General features: G+C 37.7%; 2 protein-coding genes across 2 annotated transcripts in view; both read left to right on the forward strand.

The window, feature by feature from the left end:
* Positions 1-2,458: 2,458 nt before the first annotated feature.
* Positions 2,459-7,065, forward strand: LOC145765372 (uncharacterized). Its single transcript, XM_082577186.1, has one exon. The coding sequence runs from the start codon at positions 2,471-2,473 to the stop codon at positions 6,551-6,553; it is 4,083 nt and encodes a 1,360-aa protein (XP_082433312.1). The 5' UTR covers positions 2,459-2,470; the 3' UTR covers positions 6,554-7,065.
* Positions 7,066-14,261: 7,196 nt separating this feature from the next.
* The window catches only part of LOC145764924 (zonadhesin-like), a 29,845-nt gene continuing 18,285 nt past the window's right edge, over positions 14,262-25,821 (forward strand). The window contains exons 1-13 of the mRNA XM_082576626.1: positions 14,262-14,399; positions 17,431-17,655; positions 18,530-18,745; positions 18,999-19,223; positions 19,784-19,954; positions 20,260-20,433; positions 20,986-21,348; positions 21,559-21,729; positions 22,481-22,654; positions 23,287-23,646; positions 23,857-24,027; positions 25,065-25,238; positions 25,444-25,611. Coding sequence (XP_082432752.1) covers positions 14,315-14,399; positions 17,431-17,655; positions 18,530-18,745; positions 18,999-19,223; positions 19,784-19,954; positions 20,260-20,433; positions 20,986-21,348; positions 21,559-21,729; positions 22,481-22,654; positions 23,287-23,646; positions 23,857-24,027; positions 25,065-25,238; positions 25,444-25,611 — 2,677 coding nt within the window. The 5' untranslated portion in view covers positions 14,262-14,314. The remainder of the gene's footprint in view (positions 14,400-17,430; positions 17,656-18,529; positions 18,746-18,998; positions 19,224-19,783; positions 19,955-20,259; positions 20,434-20,985; positions 21,349-21,558; positions 21,730-22,480; positions 22,655-23,286; positions 23,647-23,856; positions 24,028-25,064; positions 25,239-25,443; positions 25,612-25,821) is intronic.

A 25,821-nucleotide genomic window follows, 5' to 3' on the forward strand; every position in this document is an offset into this window, starting at 1 on the left:
CATGATGATGACCAAGTTGCCGTATTCATCAGGCTAATACCATTGCACTTGTTTAGATAGTGCAAAAAGAGGTTGGTCAGCTGTAATGACTGGTGTTTGAGACGGATTAAGATACGACATAGTTTGCTGGACTTGATCCATAACATGCTTTATTGCAGACACACTGTCTGCTTTATCTCTCAAAAGTGGTGAAATGCACGAAAAGCTGACATCGAATTTGTGATTTTGCATCTGTGAGGCATTGAATGCGGACCACGTTGCTTGCACCTTGTCATCATATTCTTCAGTAAGAAGTACGTGGTCTAGCCAGTTGAACTGTCTGTCAATCAGAAATAAAGATGGGCTAGGTATTTTCTGTATGTCATACGCAGGTGGAAGTGGTTGTTTAGCGAAAAATGCAGGTTTGACAACCGTGTACGAGTCAGGCAAATCTGGTATCTTCTTTACACCTCGGATAACTTCTAGTTTGTTCGGTGGTATTCCACCAATCTGGCTTTGAAAATGTGAAATACTTGGTCCGTGGAATGAGCTTGTTGCTGTTGTCGTCGAAGGATTATGGTCAATGTTGTCAACTGCCGACACAGTAAAAGTATCAAACTTGAGCTTTGGAGGGCAAACGACACCTATCTTTACAAATCTGTTGACTGTTGCTTCTCCGAGTTGGGATCTCTAAAACTCTTTCATAGCTGATACTAAGTCTTGCTATTGGTCAAGGTTAACATTGTCGTTTCAGCAGCGTCAAAAGGAAATTTTGTGCGTTACTCTTGGCAGCTAACCAATAGTTACGCACAAAACTTCATTTCTGACGCCCGCGAAACATAATTATTTGTAATAATTGACAAACCAACAATCAGATTTTACTACAAATACCACCTCTGTTTGCTCGAAAAATTTACTCTGGTGACTTTCGAGTTAGACCCCTACTTTTGTCTCTTTTTAAATACACTGAATTTGAGGGTGAACAGTAACGAGGGATTTTGCTGAGACTATCATATTTTAAGTAACATATGACCACCCTTTTTTCGCTAAAAACACTAAAAAAAGTTTTTTCCCCGTTTTTGTGAAGATTTTTAATGAGAGGTACAATCTGAAATCATAAACACTGGCTAAAAATGTCACAAAAAACATTTTCAAGATAGTAAGAGATGAAAAACACCTAAATTGCTCTCATAAAACAACTTTCCTACGTCAGTCCAGGACCGGAATGGCGGCCATTTTGAATTTTGACGTCACGGGCCGCCGCTTTGAATTTTCGTTTGGTTAATTAAATTTTTGAAATCTACATGGCCTAAGGTACATATGTGCCAATTTTCATGCTTGTGTCACCAAATGAAGTATTTTACGAAAAATCTAAAGTTATCTGCTTAACTACTGTGAATGTATAACGATTCAGGGCATAATGCTTTAAGTTTGGCCCGCACTTCGTTATAACAACCAGATCTCTTGCTGTTCTATGCTGTAAGTGTAAAGTGAATATTACAGAATGATGTCCAATAAACGATGGAACGCCGTGTCAGTAACGAGGGGGTGGTGGTTGTTACTGCCAATTTTCTTAAGTTAAGCCCTCTGCGTTCATTTGTGACTCGTTTGTTAATATTTGGATTTTTTCTCTTTTGCCGACCACTGTACTAAAAAAGCCACCTGTTTTTGTTTCTCTTTTATATTGTTTGGCCTCTTTCGCATATGCGTTTGGCACCTGTGGTCTGTTTTCGTTAAATCAGTAACTTATTAGTCGACGATACAACGTCAGTTTTCATTGAATTATACAACCATTATGACCTATTCGTTTTTCAATAATTGTCAATCCTTGAGAAAGGGAATTCGTAAATTGTACTGTAAATCGATTTGTTTCATTCTACAAAATTGCTTTTCTCTGGACGGTCGCAAATTAAGAAATCTCAAAGTTACCTGTGTTTAAAAGATTGTCTAAAAACGCACATTAAAAGAACACGTGAAAACCAATTCAAATTCATGTGTCGTGTTGTTGGAAGCAATCTAGACAGAAGAAACTGACCAGGCAGTTCAATAGAGCAAAGGTCAACGACAAACAAAATACGTCACTGTAACGTAGCAATCAAATAGACAAAGCGGACGTTACATTTCAGTTTTTAGACAATTCAATCAAGAAAGTCGTCGTTGTTGACAGTGAGCGAAGTTGAATGCCAAGAAAATGGCAACAAATTCTGTAAAGGCGACAGACGTGGCAGATAAATCAAATGCCGAAGAATCAACAAATCCAGAACCCCAAACATCAAAGGTGACAACAAGATCACAATCAAAAATGCTCTACCAAGCAGAAAATGGCAGTCTGCACCCAAGCGACAGCACCAGCAAAGTTTCCAGCAAAAGCCGCTCCTCTACAATGAGCGCTAAAATTAAGAAGGCGGTAATATTAGCTCGATTGGAATCACAAAAAAGGATCTGCGAGTTGGAACAAGAGCAAGCGAAAGCAAGGGTAGAATTTGAAACAATGGTCCTAAAACAAAGTCAGCTACGTGAAGAACAAGAAAGAAAATTCCTGCAACAAGTCCAGGAAGCTAAACTAAAGGCAGAGCTCCAAGAGACAATTGCCCAACTTTCGGAAGAATCGGAAGAAGATGCTGGTGAGCGCTATAAAATGTCTAAAGACAATGTTGATATAAACGGACAATTTCAATCGAATTTAGCAACTAATGTAAACAATAATTCTGTGTATCCTATGTTATCCCAATTAACGTTGAGTGGCGTAGAAGCCAGGTCTAACATTCACGAATCTATTGTCGTTTCAAACAAAATTAATCCTTCACAAACAGTAACAAATAAATCGTTTGTGAGACATGAGCCGAGTACGTCGTATGCCCAGACCCCTGTACTAAATCAAATAAACAATAATCAATCAGTAAACTCGAAACAAATTCCAAATATTACTATCAACCCGTCCCCACTGTTGTCTGTAGAACCCCCAATCTTTGATGGAAATTCTGCTGAATACTGTGGTTTTATAGACGCATTTGATACGTTAATTGATTGTAATTTCACAGAGCCTAAACGTAAACTTTTTTATCTGTTGCAATACACCAAAGGCTCTGCGCACACTTTGGTAAAAGGGTGTCAATACATGCTTCCCCACGAAGGTTACACAAAAGCAAGAGCTTTGCTACAACAAACCTTCGGTCAAAAATTTCAAATAGCTCGCGCATGTGTTGATTCCGTCATAAACGGCCCATCTCTTCAAAATTCTAACAAGGATTCTCTAATCAAGTTCTCTTCGGAACTAACTTCCTGCATATGTACTTTGTCTGGCATGAATTACTTACAGAAAATGGACAACATGGATACCATAACAAAAATAATAAGACGCTTGCCAAGTGGCTGGTATTCTGGCTGGTTACGCGAAGTTGACGTAATTTTGCATGAAAGAAATCAAGAAATAAGCCTTTCAGATCTCTCACGGTACGTCTCGCGCAAAACGAGAGAAACGACCAATTTGGCATGCGATATTCTAAAATCTACTAAAAAACAATTCGATGATTCCAACTCCAAACGTAGGAGCAGCGTAACCTTTGCAACGCAAATAAAATCGTCGAACCATGAAAGGACATGCCATCTGTGCAGAGATAAACATTTTCTCAATCAATGCAAACAATTTCGAATGATGAATATTGACCAAAGGCTTAAATTTGTAATCGACAACAAACTCTGCAAGTGCTGTTTAAATGCTGGTCACTGGGCATATCAATGTAAAAGGAAGGACCCTTGCATAAAACTAGGATGCACTGAACGCCACACTACTCTCTTGCATCCCCCAGATGCAACACAAATCACCACAAATATCACACCTAAAGACACAACTCAAAAAATTAATATCAATCAACCTACACAAGCAATACGCAATGGGTTTGTCAACACACGAACAAATTCTCGCAGTCTGCTTCCCATAATCCCAGTAAAGGTTCGCCTGCAAGGAAGTAATCAAACTATCACTACACAAGCGTTTTTGGACAGTGGAAGTACAACATCTTTCATAACAAATGATTTGATAGAAAAGTTGCAAATTGCCGACTGTCAAGAAACTAATATTTGTACCATCACGCTAAACAACACTGGCAAACGTAACAAGGTAAAGGTGGTCACAAATGTCGAAATGTCAGATTTTGACGAAAACAAATACATTTCTCTAAGCTCTCTTTACTCCACTTTTCAAATTCCTGTTTCAAATACAGATATTCCTACCCTAGAAGACACTAAACACTTTCCAGAATTTGCAAACATCTCGATTCCCGATGTTGACGCAGAGGTAGGACTTCTTATCGGCAATGACAATCCGTACGTTCTCCAACCACAAGAAGTAATACAAGCAAAAGGTGGCTATTATGCCATCAAAACGGCCGTTGGCTGGCTAGTGAATTGTCCTAACAGCAAACAGGATCAAAGTAAAACTAAAAATTTCTTTACCAAAACTTCTACCCATCCAATGTGCGACATGTGCTTTGACGCTGTTGACTCAATTGTTAACTGTAAACCCGAATTATCTGTTCAACAAGCTCAATTCATGAAATCTGTTAACTCTAGTATCAAACTTTTGGAAGACTCGCACTACCAAACTCGACTTGCACCAATGAAGGCAATGACGATTCCTCGATTGGAGTTATCAGCTGCTACAATCTCAATTAGCTCTGAAAAAATACTACAAAGAGAGTTAAAGGTACCTTATCTTAATAAAGAGTCAATTTTTTGGACCGACAGCACAACTGTCTTGCGCTATCTCAACAACTCAAACAAAGCGTTTCATACCTTCGTCTCAAATCGAGTTCAACAGATTAAAGATGCTTCAACAATTTCCCAATGGAGATACGTTCCCACTAAATGTAATCCTGCTGATCATGCTTCAAGGGGTCTCTCAATTCCAAACTTTCTTCAATGCAATCAATGGAAAAACGGCCCTGAATTTCTATGGAAACCACAATCTCAATGGCCTAAGCAACCAAAATTTCTCGAAGTCGTGGACAATGACCCAGAAATTAAACAACCAAAGCAAACGTGTTTTGCAACCCAAAGCGAATCCCACTTTCTGGAAGATCTTTTGGGTAAGTATTCTTCTTGGTACAAGCTGAAAAGAATCGTTGCTTGGCTTTTCCGTTGTAAGCATAAATTTCTGACTTTAAGACTGACTAACCTTGCAAATAAACAAAATGCCCCAGCACACAATCTTTGCTTGTCTCCAGATGAGCTCACAAAGGCACAAGACTTTATTTTTACCTTTGTTCAGTCAAAACACTTTGCCAACGAAATCAGCCAACTGAAAGCACAAAAGCCATTAAACAACTGCAGTAGCTTAATAAAATTCGACCCTTTCTTAGAAAACAATTTACTAAGAATTGGTGGCCGCATCAAAGCTGCACCTCTCAAACACGATGCAAAACATCAAATTATCCTTCCAAATCGCTCCCAAATAGTTCCTCTCATCATTCAAGAAATGCACGACACATTTGGTCACAGTGGCAGGGAACACGTCCTGTCTGCCCTGCGCAAAAATCTATGGATTATAAAAGCCAATTCAGCAGTCCGCAAGGTTTTATCCAAATGTGTTGATTGCCGCAAAAGAAGCGGAAAACTCAGCACACAAAAAATGGCTGATCTTCCTAAAAACAGATTGACACCAGACAAACCTCCATTCACCTATGTTGGTGTAGACTATTTTGGCCCATTTATTATTAAAAAGGGTAGAACAGAACATAAAAGATACGGTGTCATTTTTACTTGCCTTGTAATAAGAGCCGTACACATTGAAATCGCAAACTCTCTTGACACTTCATCTTTTATACTCGCTCTACGACGATTCATCGCAAGAAGAGGGCAAGTAGAAGAAATTAGATCTGACAATGGTTCAAACTTTGTTGGTGGTGAACGAGAAATGAGAGAAGCCATCAAATCATGGAACAACAGTCAAATCGAAGATGCTTTAACACAGAAAAGCATCAAGTGGATCTTTAACTCTCCAAGTGCATCCCATCATGGAGGTGTGTGGGAAAGACAAATCAGATCCATTAGGAAAATCTTATCAGCTATCTGTAAAGGCCAAACTTTAACAGATGAAACGCTGACTACCTTCATGTGTGAAGTAGAAAACATTATTAACAGTCGTCCACTTACAAAATCGTCAGACGATCCTAATGACATGGAGGCTCTCACACCGAACCATTTGCTTCTTCTAAAACAGCAAATAAACCTTCCTCCAGGCTCATTCACAAACAAAAAAGAGCTTTACTCTCGAAAACGCTGGAGACAAGTCCAATACATGGCCGACGTCTTTTGGACACGGTGGGTAAAAGAGTACTTACCTTTGCTCCAGCAAAAACAAAGGTGGACCAAAAAATCTCCTAATCTGACTGTGGGGGACATAGTTTTAATCGCAGATAACACACCCCGAAACAATTGGCTCATGGGTCGCGTAATTCAAACGTTTCCCGAAAAAAATGGCATTGTCCGTAGCGTTAGCGTTCAAACTAAACAGTCCTTGATTGTCAGACCAATTCAAAAGTTATGCTTGATCGTTCCTGCAAAACCAATGTAAATTTGTGCTGATTTTGTTTTCTCATGTTGTTTATACCTGTGTATTTGAACAAATGTACGAGGCCTTAAAGGGGAGGGAATGTTACTGCCAATTTTCTTAAGTTAAGCCCTCTGCGTTCATTTGTGACTCGTTTGTTAATATTTGGATTTTTTCTCTTTTGCCGACCACTGTACTAAAAAAGCCACCTGTTTTTGTTTCTCTTTTATATTGTTTGGCCTCTTTCGCATATGCGTTTGGCACCTGTGGTCTGTTTTCGTTAAATCAGTAACTTATTAGTCGACGATACAACGTCAGTTTTCATTGAATTATACAACCATTATGACCTATTCGTTTTTCAATAATTGTCAATCCTTGAGAAAGGGAATTCGTAAATTGTACTGTAAATCGATTTGTTTCATTCTACAAAATTGCTTTTCTCTGGACGGTCGCAAATTAAGAAATCTCAAAGTTACCTGTGTTTAAAAGATTGTCTAAAAACGCACATTAAAAGAACACGTGAAAACCAATTCAAATTCATGTGTCGTGTTGTTGGAAGCAATCTAGACAGAAGAAACTGACCAGGCAGTTCAATAGAGCAAAGGTCAACGACAAACAAAATACGTCACTGTAACGTAGCAATCAAATAGACAAAGCGGACGTTACAGTGGTAACCGCGACTCCGAGGTAGGCTATAGCTGCCTGTGATTGACGACTCTGTATTGCGAATGATGAGCGCGATCACAAGTAATAGGAACTCGGTTCATCGTAGCAATTATTGCTCGAATAATTTTCTGAAAATATGTTAGGTCTATGTACTTTAAATTGTCAGAATTTTCTAGAGGGGCTGAAGCAATTATCGAAAACTCCAGGGGGGGGGCTGAAGCCCCTTGAGCACCCCTACTTCTCGCGCCCTTGCTCGCACGAGTGTCTCCAATGTGGCTGATTTTAAAGAAGTCCGCCACTCCCCTAGACTTCTTTTTAGCAACGAAAAACAACGTTCGAGATGTGTTGACGATGACGGCAAGGTAATAAAATAAGTATTCAATGATGTGAAGGACATTACTAAAAGAAGCATAATTTTTGCAAAATAACTTATGATCAAAAAATTTTCCCCCTCGGATGTCAACTAACTTAGCTCTCCTTTTTAACAACGATTCAATGTCCGACAACATCAAATCGACATAAAAACGACAATATTGCCAGCCGATGTAAATTATCACTTCGGATTAAGACTTTGTTAAAATAAACGTCCGGAATTACAAACAAGACTTACAGCGCTGGTGATCGCAGATGGATATATCCCATCAATAACCAATATTCCCGCACAATGCAACAGTGGCGATTATGACGCGCTGACCTAATTTTGCGTCACTCTTTGATTCTACATATTTTCGACAGTTAATCCACGATCATTCTATTGCGAAATTAAATAATTGGCTAGAAGAGACCGGCGGCCAAACTTGGCCGATTGAAGAGGTAGCACCAGCGGTCATTCAAGCACTACTTAGCGGCCATGGGCGCAGGCTGCTTTAAGGCTTAACAGTAGGTTACATCATTATAACATAGCATGATGTCCTTTTTTGTATACCGGACACTTGTAGGCTATCATTACTCAATGGCCTACATCAGTGTTTCTCAACCTTTTTTGGCCCAACGCCCCCTTTATGAACTGGAAAAATGCTACCGCCCCCCAACAAAAACGATTAATTGCGAAAAGTGAATATAAAAGAATAAATAGTATTAATACTACAAAAGTGCTCAATGCCATGCAAAAAGCCAAGCAGAGCGAATTACATCAAATATAGGCTAGTTACCAGTCTCTAAAACCAAACCCTTACAGCCTGTTTTGCCTTAAAAGGGGGATCATCAGAAAGTCCTTATTCAAATAGAATTCTATTTCTATTAGAATAAGGACCTTTTGAAGGTCCCCCTTTTAGGGTGAAACAGGCTGTAAGGACTAAGGGTTTTAGAGACCAGTAACTATATTTGATAAAAGCAAATATATATTTGCGAGCATGAAAACAGTAGCCTATAGGCCTATTGGTAATCAGTGTGAACCTTGGACTTGGTGAGAAAGTGCCAGTTTCTTCACATCTGGTGTAAAGTCAGTGAGAAACATTCGAAGATCACCTCTTATGGATATGTCAAGTGGGTTTCGCAGTTTGGTATGTAGCATAGTAGCAGAACAACACAGCTGAATCCCTTTTCTACCAGGTATGAGGTAGGAAATGCTACCACGAAGAGAGAAGCTCTTTGATGAAATCGTTACGCTGTGCGGTAGATGGGTTCAACCAGAATGCCACCTTATAATCAAAACGCTCCCCTTAAGCCGAAGTAATCATACCGCCCCCTAAAAAGTCAAAACGCCCCCTGGGGGGCGGTACCGCCCCCGTTGAGAACCACTGGCCTACATAGTGAGCTGATAGATTAGCATTATCGCTATATCTTAAAACTTGACAAAAAATTGGCCTTTTAGTAAACAAAAGTGCTCTTTTTTTGTAATCTTGTCCCTCCCCAGTCAAAAATCGTTCCGGCGCCCCTGACTAGCACTTCCTATAACCTGTTGAATATAGGCTACCCTAACTCTGCAGCTAACACTTCTACATTCATGACTCATCGCTACTCTGCGAAATAAAAACTAACTTTAAAAAATCTGTAAAGCTATTCGGTTAAGGGGGCTGTTTTCCATGCAGCCCCAACAAATTAAAAAATTGCTGTAAAATACCAAAAGAGTTGGAGCTTCAAGGATAATTTTTAGTCTATCGGAGCGCTTGAAATCCAGAATCTCGGGCTGCAGAGAAGTTTGCCCAAAGTCGGTGTTGCCAAACGAAACTTTTTATTTTTGATCCGCATTTCTTAAGTAAAAAAAGTAACCGGGTCGTACAAACACAGAGGAAATCATATTTCTCTCTTCTCTTTCTTTTAGGTGGGGCAGCAGCCCCATGGCACCAGCCGCCACTGGGCTACCGTACCACATGCTGAAAATGCTGATGATAAAAATCTTTTAGTTAAACTCCAAGCCCTTTGCATTGTTGTGTAGTCAAAGATCGAGTCCCAACAGATTGTGGAGTCAGTCTGATGTTTTTAAACCGATTTCACACTCATGGTTTGAAAAGCATTTTAGGCGTCTTTACTAAAAAGTAGAGGCCCACTTGTGAATTTCGGAGGGGTGGGCGAGATGGTGCTCACACGGCGCTGTAAGGTAGGCAGGCCTCTTTTTCGTCACGCTATAAATTATAAAAAAAAAGTTGAGAAAGTGATAATTTTTGTTTAAAGTATCGTAATAAATTCCATTCGATACTTAAACTTTCACAGAGACGTTCGATTTATGCTTTAATCGTCTTAGGACATTGCCTGTCGAACTTTTACAGTTTTTAGCCTATACTTATCTGTTTATTAAGCTCACCATAATGCTATTCATATTTACATATCTAATAATTTAATTCAAAAGTAGGCTACTGTGACATACGCCAAGACTGTAAAAGTTTATATTTCACCAACAGATAGCCTCCGCTATCTTAAACCTTGGTTAGACTATAGTTATATGATATAAGTTGTATGAGGCTAATCTTGATAAAAAAAATGTCAAGCTATGTGGAACGCTCCTCTCCCCCAGTAAGCTAAAAAAATCCTGCATACGCCACTAAACGTACCCTCAATATGCGTGATTCATTGGGTTGAGTAGGCTAACTAAGTCGCCCAGGTAGGCTACTTAAAGTTAACATTATATGCGACGTGCCGACGTCGAGTGTTATATCACATTTTTATGTTTTTAATACAAAATAATTTAAATGAGTAAACTAGTTGCTGCAAACTAAAACAGTCATCGTCAATGCAAGGTGAGTAGGCTATGTAGGCTAAACTGCGTTAGGTAAAGGTAACCTACATTGTTAGAATATCGCTTTTGTCTCAAAGTGCTGTGTTCATATCCTACAGAATTAGTGTTTCATTATTTTATTTACGTCAACTGGCTATAACAGGTTACTAAAGAGTTTAGGCCTACATAACAAATGTAGTAGTATTTCCTCAGGTCATCAATACCGTTTAGTCTCCCTAAGTTATAGTTTACCCGAGCTGCTGAGCAAAAATCAATTTATCTCAAAGAATGGAATGTTAGGCTACTTGTTAGTGCAGATAGAGAAGTATCCTCACCTAGGAAATAAATTTTCAAAACAATGTGCTTCAATTGCGAAGAAAGTTTTCAAGTGTCAAAACAAAGTTGTTTACATATAAAACTGAAGAGGTTTTACTTACTCCTGTTTTGTCCGAGTTAGAAAGACTTTCTTTAGATCCTTATTATAGGCCTACCACAAAATAAAAACCCAAGCCTGCTTGCTAATTTTTTTTTAACTTGAAAAGTGTATTTTTGTGTTATATGAAACTTGTTGACTGCACAGGAAGAACTCTTGAAGTCGTGACGTACTCAAGGAGCTTTCAATGAGGAAATTTTTTGTCAGCATCAACTCTCTTAGCTAATAAATTGTCAACAAGTGGCCTAGTGGGTGTCTTGCTTGTCGCCTACGTATTACGTAAGCCTGCTGTGGCAACTGAAATGCAACAGGCGTACTACCATATTGAATTGAATTAGTTTTGTAAAAAAAATTGCAACGTCTACAATTGTTTCACTTCTCTCAATTAGGCCATTTAAAACAATTTTTGTAAATTCTTTTGCGTTTTTGGCAGTGCCACTTCAATAATGGTAGGTTGCTTTGCGTGGGAAGCATAAACTTTAAAAAATTCGTCTTGTGCGAAGAATCTTCAAGTTTGTGCCCAACTTTGTAATATTTTATTCGAAAATTTACTGTGTGTTCAAACTAAATAAGGCTTTCCCAAGACGTTGCCAGTTTTGCCAAGTAGTTTTCATTCTACAATCAGCTTTACCCAAAACGTCCGCATTGCGTTGCTGTAGCCAGAAGCCTTACGCTTTAACACAGATTTGTTATAATTTAAAAACGTTGCGTGATGTGTGATAGCTAATGATGGTATCAAGTGCGTAGGCCAAGTCCGAGCTAGATTTATGTGCACCTGGCTAATACCTATACACAGAGAGTAAGTAGAAAATATTCAAACTGATAATATTTAATTCAAATGTAGACATAGTTATTTGTTGCCTGCCTTTGCCGGCTTCCAGACTGTATCACTTCAGAGCTGTTTTTAACATCTTCAATAAACTTCTGTCATCAGTACTGTTGTAGGCTACTGATGATAAAAAATATAAAGATTGGGCTATCTGTTGAATGTTTAAACAAACTTGATTCTAAATACTGAAGAAGCCGCGCTTTACGGTGGCGAAAGCTTTATCAATAAATTATATAAAATTTGTAATTTTTTTGCAAAAAAGAAACCTAGCATATTAATTAGTTTGTAGAAGTTTTGACCTCTGCAGTAGGGTGGCTCGTTTTTGAACTTTTTTTTAAAAATTCTCTCGGGGTAGTGGGGAAATGGTGCCAATGAGTGAGAAAACGCTCATGACAAAATTTGAGATTCGTAACAAATTGTCTTCAGCCTCCTCATGGGGCCCAAAAATTGAAAAATGGGGTCAAAAACGAAATTTTTTCCAAAAATATTTTTAGTTTGGGTAGATACAATATTGTTTAGATATATCTAATTAACCTAAGAATTTTCTAATTTCCATTTTGCTGAAAATTTCGCATTTTTGTGGGTGGTTACATAATTGCGTTAGACATTTTGCCAACTATAAAACGTCATTGTATTTCTCTTTATAGACCTGCCCTGAGCTGTTGCGTCATCTTTTAATAAAATTGGGTTAATTTGGTAGGAAAGAGTTACGTCTTTTATTTGAATTTACGTCACTGACGAAGTTTGTAGTTATGTAACCACTAACCACAAACAAAAATGCGAAATTTTCAGCAAAATGGAAATTTTCAGTAGCTGTGAGAAAGCTGAAGGAATAGTTCAAATGACTTCAATTTTTTTTTAGGGCGAACCTGCCTCAACGTCTGGCCAGTGCACATCCGTGCTCGTTGGTTCAACGTCAACACTTTTCCAGTAAGTAAAGCATACAATATATTCCCACATACCTTCTTTTTTTTTACACCAATTAATTGAGCCTTTGCTCCAGATTTTATATAATTTTCGTCTCCCACGAGTATTCAAATCGTTCTTGTAGCTAAGCTTCTCTTTCTCGTGGGAGACCCCAAAGTTTATCCGCTCTGCCTACGGGCAGACCGGGTATAGGAGTCAAACGTACCTGTGTTACGGTCACGTGATGGAGACGTGGGCGCTGCCTAGCTTTATAAAACTTCTGTCGCCCGGCCCGTCGTGAGCTGACCTTTTTGCGTTTGCAGAAAGCTAAGCCCGTCTCCCTGGCCCGTTCCGCCATTCTAACTTTTGCGGACGAGTCGCACAAAATTTTCGATCCACACTTTCCTTCCACAGGTACCTAGACTCCCCAGCCTGGCCCCCGCGACCTAAGCTGGTGGACTTCCCTCCGGGTGCATCGCCACCCCATAATCACGCCGCTCCCCGCCTCCATGGGGCGTGGCAGGCCGGTTCTTTAAAGTCTCTGACCTGGCTATGTTTATTGTGTTCTTCTCGCCGTGTCAATTATTTTGTACTCGTGCGTCTTTGATCAAAATAAAACAGTTCATCATCATATTGTATCTACCCAAACTAAAAATATTTTTGAAAAAATTTTGTTTTTAACCCCATTTTTCGATTTTTGGGCCCCATGAGGAGGCTGAAGACAATTTGTTACAAATCTCAAAATTTGTCATGATTGTTTTCTCACTCATTGGCACCATTTCCCCACTACCCTGAGAGAATTTAAAAAAAAGTTCAAAAACGAGCCACCCTACTCTGCAGCCTCCCCTTGTTTACAATCCTGCTCGTAATTTTAGCTTACAGTTTTTCCATTAAGTACTGTATGTCCAAAGCTAATGAATATCAAAATCAACTGTTCAGAAATCGTAATTATCTACTAAATGCGACATGAACAACTTGCGAAAGTCGTTGAAACTTTCAAAACATACAATCAAGCGTGAGCTTGTTTAGGTGTATGTGGCTCAAATAGGCTTCCAGATGGTATTGCGATCGAGAAAATTGATGCTTAGCAGTAAATGTTTCAAAATCAATTTATATTCACCCGGACATGGTTGTCAGATTTTTGAATGCCAATAATCACTTCAATCAAAGCGCTTTCGGTTTTTTAACTTGGTTAAGTTTACATCGCGTTTAGTTGGAAATAAATTGGAAATTAAGCTGCGTGCTTTTCGAGCTGTATATGCACACATGATGCACGTGCGTTGGGTCGTCACTGGTAAAGCTCTAGTGGTATTCATTGAGATAGAAGAAGTACATAAAGTATTCATGACTTTGTGAAATAGAACATCAGAGAAAATTACGCATCATTATTTTACTTTTTTACGCAACACTTGTTTCAAAAATAGCTTGTATATAGTACGGTAGGCTACATTTGAAAATTACATCTCTTTCATTCATGGTTTAACATCTGAAGTAATCATAAAACTGTTTATTGGAGCAAAAATTATTTCATCATATGATCTAATTTATATCTGTTACTAGCCAGAGGGATATAACTGCTATCGTCACATTAAACCCACTGATACCAATGCCTCAACGCCCGAGGAAAAAAATCATTTTTTTACTCACTTTATAAGGGAGAAGTTTGTTTCAGATATCTCATTCTCACGGCACGTATTGAATCTCTTACGTATTAACTAGCAGGCTACACAGTCCGTGACTTCCTTTTTGCTGTATTCAAGAATTAGTTTATAGTATTGAAAAGCAAGTTTTGCTTACATGATAAGTATGGTGGCCAAAATTTTGTTTGGCTTCTCTTTGTTGTTGCTTCTTGCAACTCATGAAGTCTACTCATCAAGTTCAAGTAAGTAGATGTTTTTATTGTTAATTTTAATTGGATTGATATTTTTCGTAAATTAAATTCCCTTGAACAACAAAACCAAGCAGGTTTACATGATAAAGCAAATTGAATATTGGAAAGAGCTGTATCAATTAATGCAAAAATTGTATTTATTTAAGGCTCCGCTGTGGTCTATTTAATGCTGATATCAGTAGTGTTGGAAGGGGTACTTTTAGACCCTGGCCCGGAAAGATCTTAGGAGCTCGTAACTTTCTAAAAGGCCAAAAATTTGAAGAAACCACCACGAATTCTTTGGGTGCAGTATGTTTGCCTTAGAATTATTTTGATTTCGGGCCTGAGGATCTCATTACTACCGGCCCAACTTATCGTCTCAACGGCCTTGGTTAGAATATTTCGAAATTATATGAATCTTATACCTTTGATTGCCAAACGAATTTTCGTAATTGTATGATAATATGTTGGGAGTTTCAACGACTTGGTTTTATCAACCTTACAAACGATACATTTGTTTGGAACTTTGAGTACATGCGTCCTTTGAGACCAACCCATCCAGCTTCAACAGAGGCATAAACAATTCAGAAACTTACAAATGAAGAACGATAACAAAATGTCATTCGTTAATGTCATCGGTTGAGTATTTTTTTATTAAAGACTCATCGGTTGGAATGGACTTAGAGCACATTTGTTGCTAAACTTCAGCAGTTTCTCTTTAACAGCTCGTCTAAGCAATGATTGTGATTTTGTCTGCTAACTGGTTTGCAGATCGAGACAAAATAAAAAAGAATGTCCACGGTGACATAGGCTAACATTTAAAAAACGTGACTAAAACGTCATCGTATCATTGGATTACAGTGTGGAATGTAGTGTTTTTGTCTTTTTATGCAAGCGTTAGTAAAGCTAGCAAATCAAAACTGCATATTAACAATCACTTATGGTGATTCGGCTTCAGCAGCCTTTGCTTTTAGCATGCATTGTATAGCTACTTAATTTTGTAGAGACGCGCTTATTGCCCGCCATTGGCCTTGCATGACTGACGAGGCAATGGCGGAAATGCAATATCATGAAGTCCGAGCACAAATGGACCAATTTTGAATTCCACAGAGTGGGGGAAATTAATATTCTGCTGAAGAGTATTTTCAATCTTTACAGTTATAACTCGGTAAATTTTTCTGGCTAACAAAAAAGCCAGGAGTTAGTGCCAGCTTAACTCCGTCAACAAAATGCAAACTTGTTAAAAAATTGTCAAAACGTCGTTGCAGTGTACACTGTACACTCAGTGTACAGTGTTGCAGTTTTGTAAAGGTTGCACTTGGTTGACATTGCCTACTTTGTGCCGTTTTGACACAAAAGTCGTTGTCTTGGAATTAACTGCTTATTGAACAACGTCGTTTCTATCAAAGTAATTCATTTGAAACAGCCACTCTCTCGCACCGTCTCATAAAGTATTGTGGCCGTGCTAACTACTGATATATAGCCTACTACATAACTTTTCATTCAGGCACGTTTTAAACCTTTCAAGGTTTTGCCACCTTTTCCCGTTCATTAACGTGCTGGTAGGTTTATATCGATTTTTGTAGTTAGTATCTTTTTCGTTCCGGACGCGTTAATGACGAAAAATAAAATGATTAATTGATTGATTGATTACTGCACTCGTCTATAGGATAAAACGATCAAATGAATGGAAATTTCAAAAATTCTAATGTTGAACACAAGCAGCTTAACTTTCCAAAACCTAACAATTTAAAACCCTCATACAAGAACTAAAATTTCAAACCTAGGCGACGTATTTATCATCAGGCGCCATTTCCGCTTGCAGCAGATTGCGCATCAACATAAGTTATTTGTTTCCAAGGTTACCAGCATCTAAAAACCTTGGAAGCATATCTTGATGCTTTCACTTATTTATTTCATTGGGCCTACTTGTTTTTAACATTTGCATGAAATCAATTGTATCGCTTACTCTGCAAACAAAGACCTCGCCGGCATAAACGCAATGTCTTGCAATATTACATACATGAAATAATTTTTCTGATTGAAAACATGACATTGTTACGAAAAGTAAAAACAAGATAAAAACGTTCTTCCATCGGAACTGACGCATCGTCGTAGTGAGCCTAACTTTGATTAAAAAAGATTTAGCAAATTGAATCAATTTCATGAGCTGAATGTAGCATATAACTGTAGGTTATGCTTTCTACATTGGGATAATGGTTAATCATATCCCCACCAATACTCGTTTCCTCTTCAGAATTTTAAAATATTCACAACCTTGGTTACGAGGGTTCAAAGCAATACGTCAATGCGATGTTATTACAAATCATTATTTTTTATGCACCATTTACTGCTTTAAGTTTATTCAACACTGTAGCCTATAATTAAACCCTCAACAATAATAAACATAACAGCCGAAGTGATTTGCTGTCGCTATGTTTGGTTATGTCTCAAAACAAGCAAAACGTGCTCGGCAACTATTTATCATATGTATTTTATTGACCAAATGAAATTTAAAATTGGAACCTTTAAAAATTAAAATCCATTATTTCAGATAAATGTAAGCGCTACCGCTATAATATACTAATAACTTGAGGCTTACCCATATTGTTTAAAACTGAAACCCATTCGCTGAAATGACATATGACATACGGTACTATACTGAATAACCCACTCTCACTGACGTAGTAGATTTACAATAAATAAATATTTTTAGAAGACACTTTAGCCATTTTAACAACGTGATTGCTTTTCAAATAATATTATTAAGATATATCTACTGTAAATGTCAATAATTTCGCATTATCGCTAATTACTGACAGTTCTGCTAAACTTTATTTAGGTAATAGATATGATCAGGAAAACGCTTTCCTTTCCCGGTAAGATTGTCTACACGTGCCCACCACTGGTCTTTACTGCTGCCGCTGCGTTGCCTACCGTATTTAGATAATTGCCTCTTGAAAGTAGAAACAACAAGGAAACTCTTAAGTGCTTTAACTGACGCAAATCAGCCATCATCTGAACAGATTCTTGATTTTTAAAGATTTTCAGCCTCAAGTTCCAAGTTTGAACACTTGCTTGCTTGAGCGACTCCTTAGAATTCCTTCGTTTCGAACCACATGGCATCCGTCTTGTTACTACTTTGGAGGTTGGGCACCTGAACAATGCGATACCTTCGGAAATTGCTGGTGCGTGACAGGGAATGGGATGCCTCTCTACTTCCGCTCTCACAAACACGGGGAAGTGGATTGCCAAGATACTCTCCTATGTAAGTTACGGTTGATGGCATTCAATTTTATTAACCTATTTATCTTTTTTAATGATTTGTCTCATATGATGTCCATTTGTAGCTTAAGTAGTGTAAAAGCTTTTAATATTAGTTTCAATGTAGACCTACACTTTAGCTAGATTCTACAACACAATGCATGATACGCACGAATCTACGTTTTGAATAGGTAACTTTTGTACGAGGAGTGAGTTAGAATGAATTGCTATGATTAGTGCGATAAAAACAAAACTTTGGAAAAACTTTAATAGTAGGCTACAATCAATCTACCCTAACCAAACCGTGAAGTTTCATTTGCCAAAATGAAATGCGACAACTCACACTCACAAGCTGATTACCTTTCTGCATGCAAATTGTTGTTGTTGATGACGATATACCAGGTGAACAATCCGTTAAATTGACCGTCATTTCTCTCCAACAAAAGTTTTTTGAAGTGCTTGTTTACTGGTAGCTATACATATAGCCTTTATGAAATAAGCTATGAACAACAACATTTCAGCAGCAAGTTAAACAGGCACATTGCCAATCTCGGTGGCCAGTAGTTGGCGGTCATTGATATTTTTAGACTGATATTAACCTCTAACGCTGCGAAATTTCTGCTAACAGTTTAATTTCGTCGCTCATGAAATCGGATTCTTTCTTATTGTCATCGTTTCATGAACACTACAAACAACCAACGCAGCCTATCTCGCACAACCTTATTCTGAATGTGTCTATAGTCTATATCTTATAGCAGCCTATAGGCTATGTTGCATGAAGTGAATTTGTTGAATTGTTCTCTTCGATTCATATGGATAGCAAAGTCTAATATAAACGTCATAATATTTCAATTTATTTACTAATTTAATTGTTACAGTATGTGACCGGAACAAAAACGAAGAATTTCGCCACTGCGTGTCTCAGTGTGATTCTCTATGTAGCGACAGTACACGACCTTGCGCTCAGACATGTGTTCCAACTCCACAAAGCTTTCTATGTGGCCGACAAGGTTGTCACAACAGATGTGGTTGCCCGCCAGGGATGTCCAGAAATGAATATGACGCGTGTGTGGACAAAAGCGTCTGTCCAATAGGTTAGCTAGTTCACCAGTGCTTGTAAAGCTTTTTCGTTTGAAGGTGATAGATTGTTTTCGACTTTTGTAAGCACAAATTTCTATGAGTTAATTATTTTGTTCTGTAGTGTATGAAGCCTCACAAAGTTTGCTTCCAATATAACGCCTGCTAAAAACTACTTCAATCAATCATCACGAGTTCTTAGTTGAAAATGTTCATTTGAAAATCACAAAAAGTGCCTTGCTGCAGTGACATTAAATCTTTGCTTTTCAGAATGTGTTGAAAAGACCATGGTGTTTAGCCAGTGTGCCGGTTGTATTGTGACTTGCGAAGAACGTGACAACCCTCCTCCATGCAACACTCCATGTCAAGAACAATGCACTTGTCCTGAAGGGACATTTCTGTACAACCAAAGGTGTGTTCCTCCATCCCAGTGCCCAGTACCTTCTACGTCACCTCCAACGTCATCTCTTCCGACAACTTCTACATCGGCATCAAGTAAGTGAAGTAGCGGATAAGTTGTCTAAGAATAAGCAGATCTACACAGCTCCTACCGAAAATTGGTAGGCTACTAACTAAACTAACTGTTTTTCACGCTTACGACATCGGGTAAATTGGGTTTTCCAACAAAAAGTTAAACAATGTAATGAAACTCAGTGTGATGAATCTACAGTTCATCTGGTGAGACATAAAAAGGGGATGAGAGTTAAAAAGGGTTAAAAATGTAACAAAACTAAAGCACTGTATTGGAATCTTTTTGTTACACTATAAACCTAGATTGAGGCTATTTTTCTCAAGCCGGAAATTACAGAAGTTCAATATGCTCGTAAAAATGAACAAATATCCGTCAGGAAATTTATTTTTAAATAATGGAATCTCTGGCATGACAGCCACAAATACTTCAATAACCAATTTTAAACCAATAGCTGAACCACATCACTACGACAGCTAAATCAGTTAGAAAAAGTGACGTAAGGTAACCGTCAAGAAAACACCCAGTCGTTTAGTTGATGAAATATGAAATCACAGGAAAGTAAAATTTCTTTTCATTTATTAAGGATGTCCAGCAAATCAAGTTTTCTCACAATGCTCAGGATGTGATTATCGGTGTGTTGATAGAAACAATCCCCCCTCTTGCGTTGCTGATTGCAAGCCAAGATGTACTTGCCCTTCTGACACCTACTTGCTTGGAGAGAGATGTGTGGAAGAGGAAGAGTGTCCTGCAGCAGGTTTGTTTAATTTAATCAAAGTGTTTTGTGACTTAATTTTATGCTTTGGTAAATTTTAATGTTTTCCAAGGTTGCATAAGATATTCAATTATGTTTAAACAAATTCAACAATAATGAATGGCCTCGCAAAAAGATTTCGAACTTGAATTCTCGACGCTTAGAACGTACAAATTTGTTACGATTCTAGTTGTTGGTCAACTGAAATAGATCTAGCCATCTAGGCGTTTGTTTTACGCAAATTAAAGCAACTTGTTAGAAATATCGCAAATGTGAACACTCAATATAAATTATTTCGTGCATTACAGACCCCCGTTGTGGAGACACGATGGTGTACAGCACTTGCGGATCATGCACACCAACATGCGCCCAAAGAGGCCAACTGATCGTCTGTACGACTGAATGCAGAGTGGGCTGTACCTGCCCAGATAATACTTATCTACATGAGGGAAAATGTGTCACTGAAAACCAATGTCCACCAAGTTAGTAGGAAATTTATTGTTTTAAGTGTCTTGAATATGTGAAGAGACAACACACAAACTCACGTAAAAAATTTGTAAACGGATGCATCCACAAACAAAAATCTGCACACTTTACTTAAAGCAAACAAATTTCCTCATCGTATATTGCATTACTGTATGAATAATTTTGAAAAAAAAAAAAAACACCACCAGGAAACAAATCCATTACATATGGAAAATTGTAAACCTGCAAGATGTAGTGGTATCCATCTTGAACTCTGAGCGTTGCGCAAAAAATGAAAAAAAAAAAACACCATTGAAGTATTTTTTGAAACCGTAACGAATTATTGCTTCTTCCAATGATCTGACAAAGTAGAGCAGTTGTTTTTCGATAATATGGGTTTTGATTTTTGCAATAAATCAGTTGCAAAGGTTTTGTTAAACTTCTGCTGACAATCATTGCTTTTTGCGCTGCACTGCCGCCTGTATGCCGAAATACTGCTTTTTGTACCTTGATTATACCAGTAACAAGCTGATAAGCTACACAATGAGTGTCTATTGTCATTTTTTTAGCATGTCCCCCCACTCAAGTTTACTCAGAATGTGCGACCTGTGATATGCGATGCGATCAAAAGGACATTCTAGTTGTATGCAACTTAAGCTGCCAACAACGATGCACTTGCCCGGATGGAAAATATTTGGACGGAGACAGATGCGTTGACAAAAACGAATGTCCATCACCAACACTGGAACCAGTCTCTTTTAGTACACGAGAAGCTACACCTTCTGTGCAAGAATCCACTACGTCCGCATCTGCCGAGTCATCTTCTGTAGAGTTAGAACCCAACGAAACAATGGATATCATTGAAGTTGCATTTACAGAATCTACTACTTCTTTAAGTACATCTTCCACATCTGCAGGTGTTAATTCATCAAGTAAGTCATATTATATTCATTGGCAACAGATCTTCTGGTAAACAAAACTTCTTTCCACGCAGAATCAAATATCTTTTGAGATGTGCATAATCTGGATCACATTGATTTATTTTTTAATAGAAACACAGATGTTCTATCAAAGCAAAATACAAAAACAAAACGTTTGATCCTGTTTGTTATGAAAGTCAATTGTTCACTGTTTACCTTTAGCTTGCCCGGAAAATCAAGTCTTTTCGCAATGCGCTGGCTGTGATTATAGATGTGTTGATCGAAATGACCCTCCGGCGTGTATAGCACAGTGCAAGCCGAGATGCACCTGTCCCTTCGGAACATATTTGGATGGGGAGCGATGCGTGACATCGGAGGAATGCCCTCAACCGGGTAAATACGTTTACAAATTTGCGCACCCACGAGACTCAGTAGAACGTTTTTTAGACAGTTTTGTTTTAGCCTAAATAGTGTTTAAACAAAGGCAATTGAAAAATAGCAGTTTTAATTCCAGCACTGGTATCCTAAAGATTTAGATTAGTAAAATTAAATAATGTTACACATGATATCAAAAGTTTGTTTTTGCATTGCAACTATTGAGGAATTTTTCATTATAATTATATCAACTTATAGTGAACTTTAACGTACTTTCTTGACACTAAACAACATAAATCACATTTATATTCTCCCAATAAACTTATGTTGTTGATGTTGCAAATAAACTTAACCTATTACATTTGCAAAGCTGAAGAGCTTGTTTGAATGTACTTGAATGAAGTTTTTAAAATATATTGATACACGGTTTGTGCAGACTTCATTACTTTGGTGACTTGAAGCCTCATACAAGTACAACTAGTCTGCTCAAATTAAAGTAATAGAATGTTTCCGCTGTATGCAGCTTGCAACTAAACTCTATCAATTTTAAATATGTTTTTCCAGTTTATTTTTATACAAAAAGTTTAGAAGTAAGTAGGCATACAGTTAATATAGATAGAATAAGTTTCATTAATTTAAGTTCCTCATAGCCGATATATCATAAAAATAACAATATTCAACTCGTAATTTATTGGATAAAGGTATTTTGATTCTCGTACTTCCAGAAGAGCAATCTTATAGATTTGGTCCCTTCTTCTACCCATTACAGACTCCCGTTGTGGAGACACGATGGTGTACAGCACTTGCGGATCGTGCACACCAACATGCGCTCAAAGAGGCCAACTGATCGTCTGTACGACTGAATGCAGAGTGGGCTGTACCTGCCCAGATAATACTTATCTACATGAAGGAAAGTGTGTCACTGAAAACCAATGTCCACCAAGTGAGAAACATATTAATGTGGCTTGATGAACTGATAACATGGATCTGAATGCCCCGGTTTTTGAAAAGTAGGCTAAATGTGCAAACTTTGGCGAAGACAAGGAACAGCGTGTCCCCTTTATTTACTTCTGATCTCTTAGTTATTTCAGGGTAAAATTATTTTTAATAGATACAACCGTTCTTACAAAACTACAAGTTCATTAGTATCAATAAACTAAGTATTTTATTTAGTCCATCATCAACGTCATGGCCGTAAGAGATGGGGGGGAGGAAGCAGTTGCATCTCTGCTACAAAAAAAAAAAAACGTCGAGAATTTGGGAAAAAATGTCCAGTTATTTTAGCAATATTGTAAAGTGTTGCAATTTTAAAAACATATTTGCAAAGATAAACTTTGGGCAAATTTTGTTCGCACTCCAAAATTATTTATTCTCCTAGGGCTATGATCAAAGTTTTTTTTCTACCAATAATAGCTAGCTTTGTTAGTAGCCTGAAAAAATAAAGAATTACACATCGTTGAAATAAGCATTCTCATGATCTTGAATCAGGTTCATGAAAACAAGCAGTATGGTAGCCGTTAGATCATGCGACCAGCAAGCACGCACTGTGTAGCGTATTTATTGTCATTTTTTTAGCATGTCCCCCCACTCAAGTTTACTCAGAATGTGCGACCTGTGATATGCGATGCGATCAAAAGGACATTCTAGTTGTATGCAACTTAAGCTGCCAACAACGATGCACTTGCCCGGATGGAAAATATTTGGACGGAGACAGATGCGTTGACAAAAACGAATGTCCATCACCAACACCGGAACCAGTCTCTTCTAGTACACGAGAAGCTACACCTTCTGTGCAAGAATCCACTACGTCCGCATCTGCCGAGTCATCTGTAGAGTTAGAACCCAACGAACCAATGGATATCATTGAAGTTGCATCTACAGAATCTACTACTTCTTTAAGTACATCTTCCACCTCTGCAGGTTTTAATTCATCAAGTAAGTCATATTATATTCATTGGCAACAGATCTTCTGGTAAACAAAACTTCTTTCCACGCAGAATCAAATATCTTTTGAGATGTGCATAATCTGGACCACATTGATTTATTTTTTAATAGAAACATAGATGTTCTATCAAAGCAATATACAAAAACAAAACGTTGGATACTGTTTGTTATGAAAGTCAATTGTTCACTGTTTACCTTTAGCATGCCCGGAAAATCAAGTCTTTTCGCAATGCGCTGGCTGTGATTATAGATGTGTTGATCGAAATGACCCTCCAGCATGTATAGCACAGTGCAAGCCGAGATGCACCTGTCCCTTCGGAACATATTTGGATGGGGAGCGATGCGTGACATCGGAGGAATGCCCTCTACCTGGTAAACATATTTGTTTTTGTATATCCATTTTGGCATGGAATCAGGTAAAAGATTCATCAGCTTAGGTTGAAATGTTAATGTCAATATTTCCAAATAATGCCCATAAAAACGTTGATAGTTTCAAATTTTAATTAAGCTAAAGTAATGAAGGTTACCATACTTCCTCTTTATGGAGAACATGTCTTTCTTGTTACTTAAGGATAATTTGCTTCGAGGTCGTTAAAATTGCCTACATGTTCTCGGACCATGGTTAGCATTTTAAACAGTTTATATTAGCGCTGTTTTTCAAGTTATAGATAACAGCTTTGTTTTGAGTGAGGAATAAATTGGCTACAGACCAGCTATCAATATTATTAAAATATACAGTAAAAACAGAAAATACTTCAGTTAGTGAAAACATGCAAATGTATTTTGCTCGATTTCGAAAAAAAGTTCACACAATTTGTTGTTAATGCAGTTTGCAGTTATCTTCGCTTATTATTTTATTACGACAAAGTTTCAAGTTGGTTATTTGTCCCTGCTTTTTATAGCTTTGCTCAGACCTTTGGTCTATGAAGTATAGGCTATAAGAAATTTTTGGAAAATTATAGAAAGAAAAAAATTAAACCAAATGTCGCCAAGAACATGCACTGCAGAGCTTCACCGCATATCTGATTGCACTTTGTTGGAAACAATTTCAATAAAATTTGCCATTACAAGTTTTGTGCGGTGGCTTTAACAAAACCTCAGTTCTCTCATTCTCATACATGATGATTCATATTGAAAAATTTATGAATATAAATATATGTGACATTTTTTCGTTTTTGGTTTGCACAATATCTAAAGAGCTGTCAAGAGTATTTTTGCATCCGAACGATGGCTGGCTAGATTGTTCAATTGTTCATACTTTTAGCTATTGTACCAATTTCATAAACCATTGGTAGTGATTGACTGTTTTAGGCTAATAAAAATATTTATTTTGCAATTGATAGAACAAAAGTATTGTGCTTCCTTATGATTACACTTTCAATTTTAGTTGCTTCTTCTACCCATTACAGACCCCCGTTGTGGAGACACGATGGTGTACAGCACTTGCGGATCGTGCACACCAACATGCGCCCAAAGAGGCCAACTGATCGCCTGCACGACTGATTGCAGACTGGGCTGTACCTGCCCAGACAATACTTATCTACATGAAGGAAAATGTGTCACTGAAAACCAATGTCCACCGAGTGAGTTTGTTTTGTTGTTTAATTTATGATTTTCTTTTGTTTAATTGTGCTTTGAAACCTTGCTCATGAAAGTTTTTCAGAGATTATTTTAATTAAACATGATTAGTTTGCAAATGTGGCATAGCACAGTTGAAAAGCATTATTTCAATATTGTTTTTAAAACTATATTTTAAGAAACAAGTTTGAATAAATTGTATTGGTTTAGCTTGTCCAGAAACACAATATTACTCTGAATGTGCGGGTTGTGACAACCTTTGCGAGAACAGGAACACCCTGATCCCTTGTCCTTTCATTTGCCGACAGAAGTGTACATGCAGACATAATGAATTTCTTGATGGAGACAGATGCGTTACACGAGACAAATGTCCTCCAAGTAAGAAAATAAGCTTGTTAATTAGTTTTCTTGCAATACTTTGTGTAGGATATTCTTCATTGTTCCTAGCACTAGTTGTAATGTTCATCTGATGAAAGTGAAAGTAAAAGTAAAAGCAACAACAAACAGGTTGACTTATTGCTTCACTTACTTTTGCGCACCATGACAATGGGCATCCTCAGAGCGAATAACACACAAAATAAAATTTAC

Source organism: Aplidium turbinatum, chromosome 2 (genome assembly GCF_918807975.1).
Source record: "Aplidium turbinatum chromosome 2, kaAplTurb1.1, whole genome shotgun sequence".
NCBI lineage: Eukaryota > Metazoa > Chordata > Ascidiacea > Aplousobranchia > Polyclinidae > Aplidium > Aplidium turbinatum.

Bases quoted from the DNA above. Each gene is read 5' to 3' on its own strand.
- LOC145765372 (XM_082577186.1), top strand. From the start codon at position 2,471: ATGGTCCTAAAACAAAGTCAGCTACGTGAAGAACAAGAAAGAAAATTC.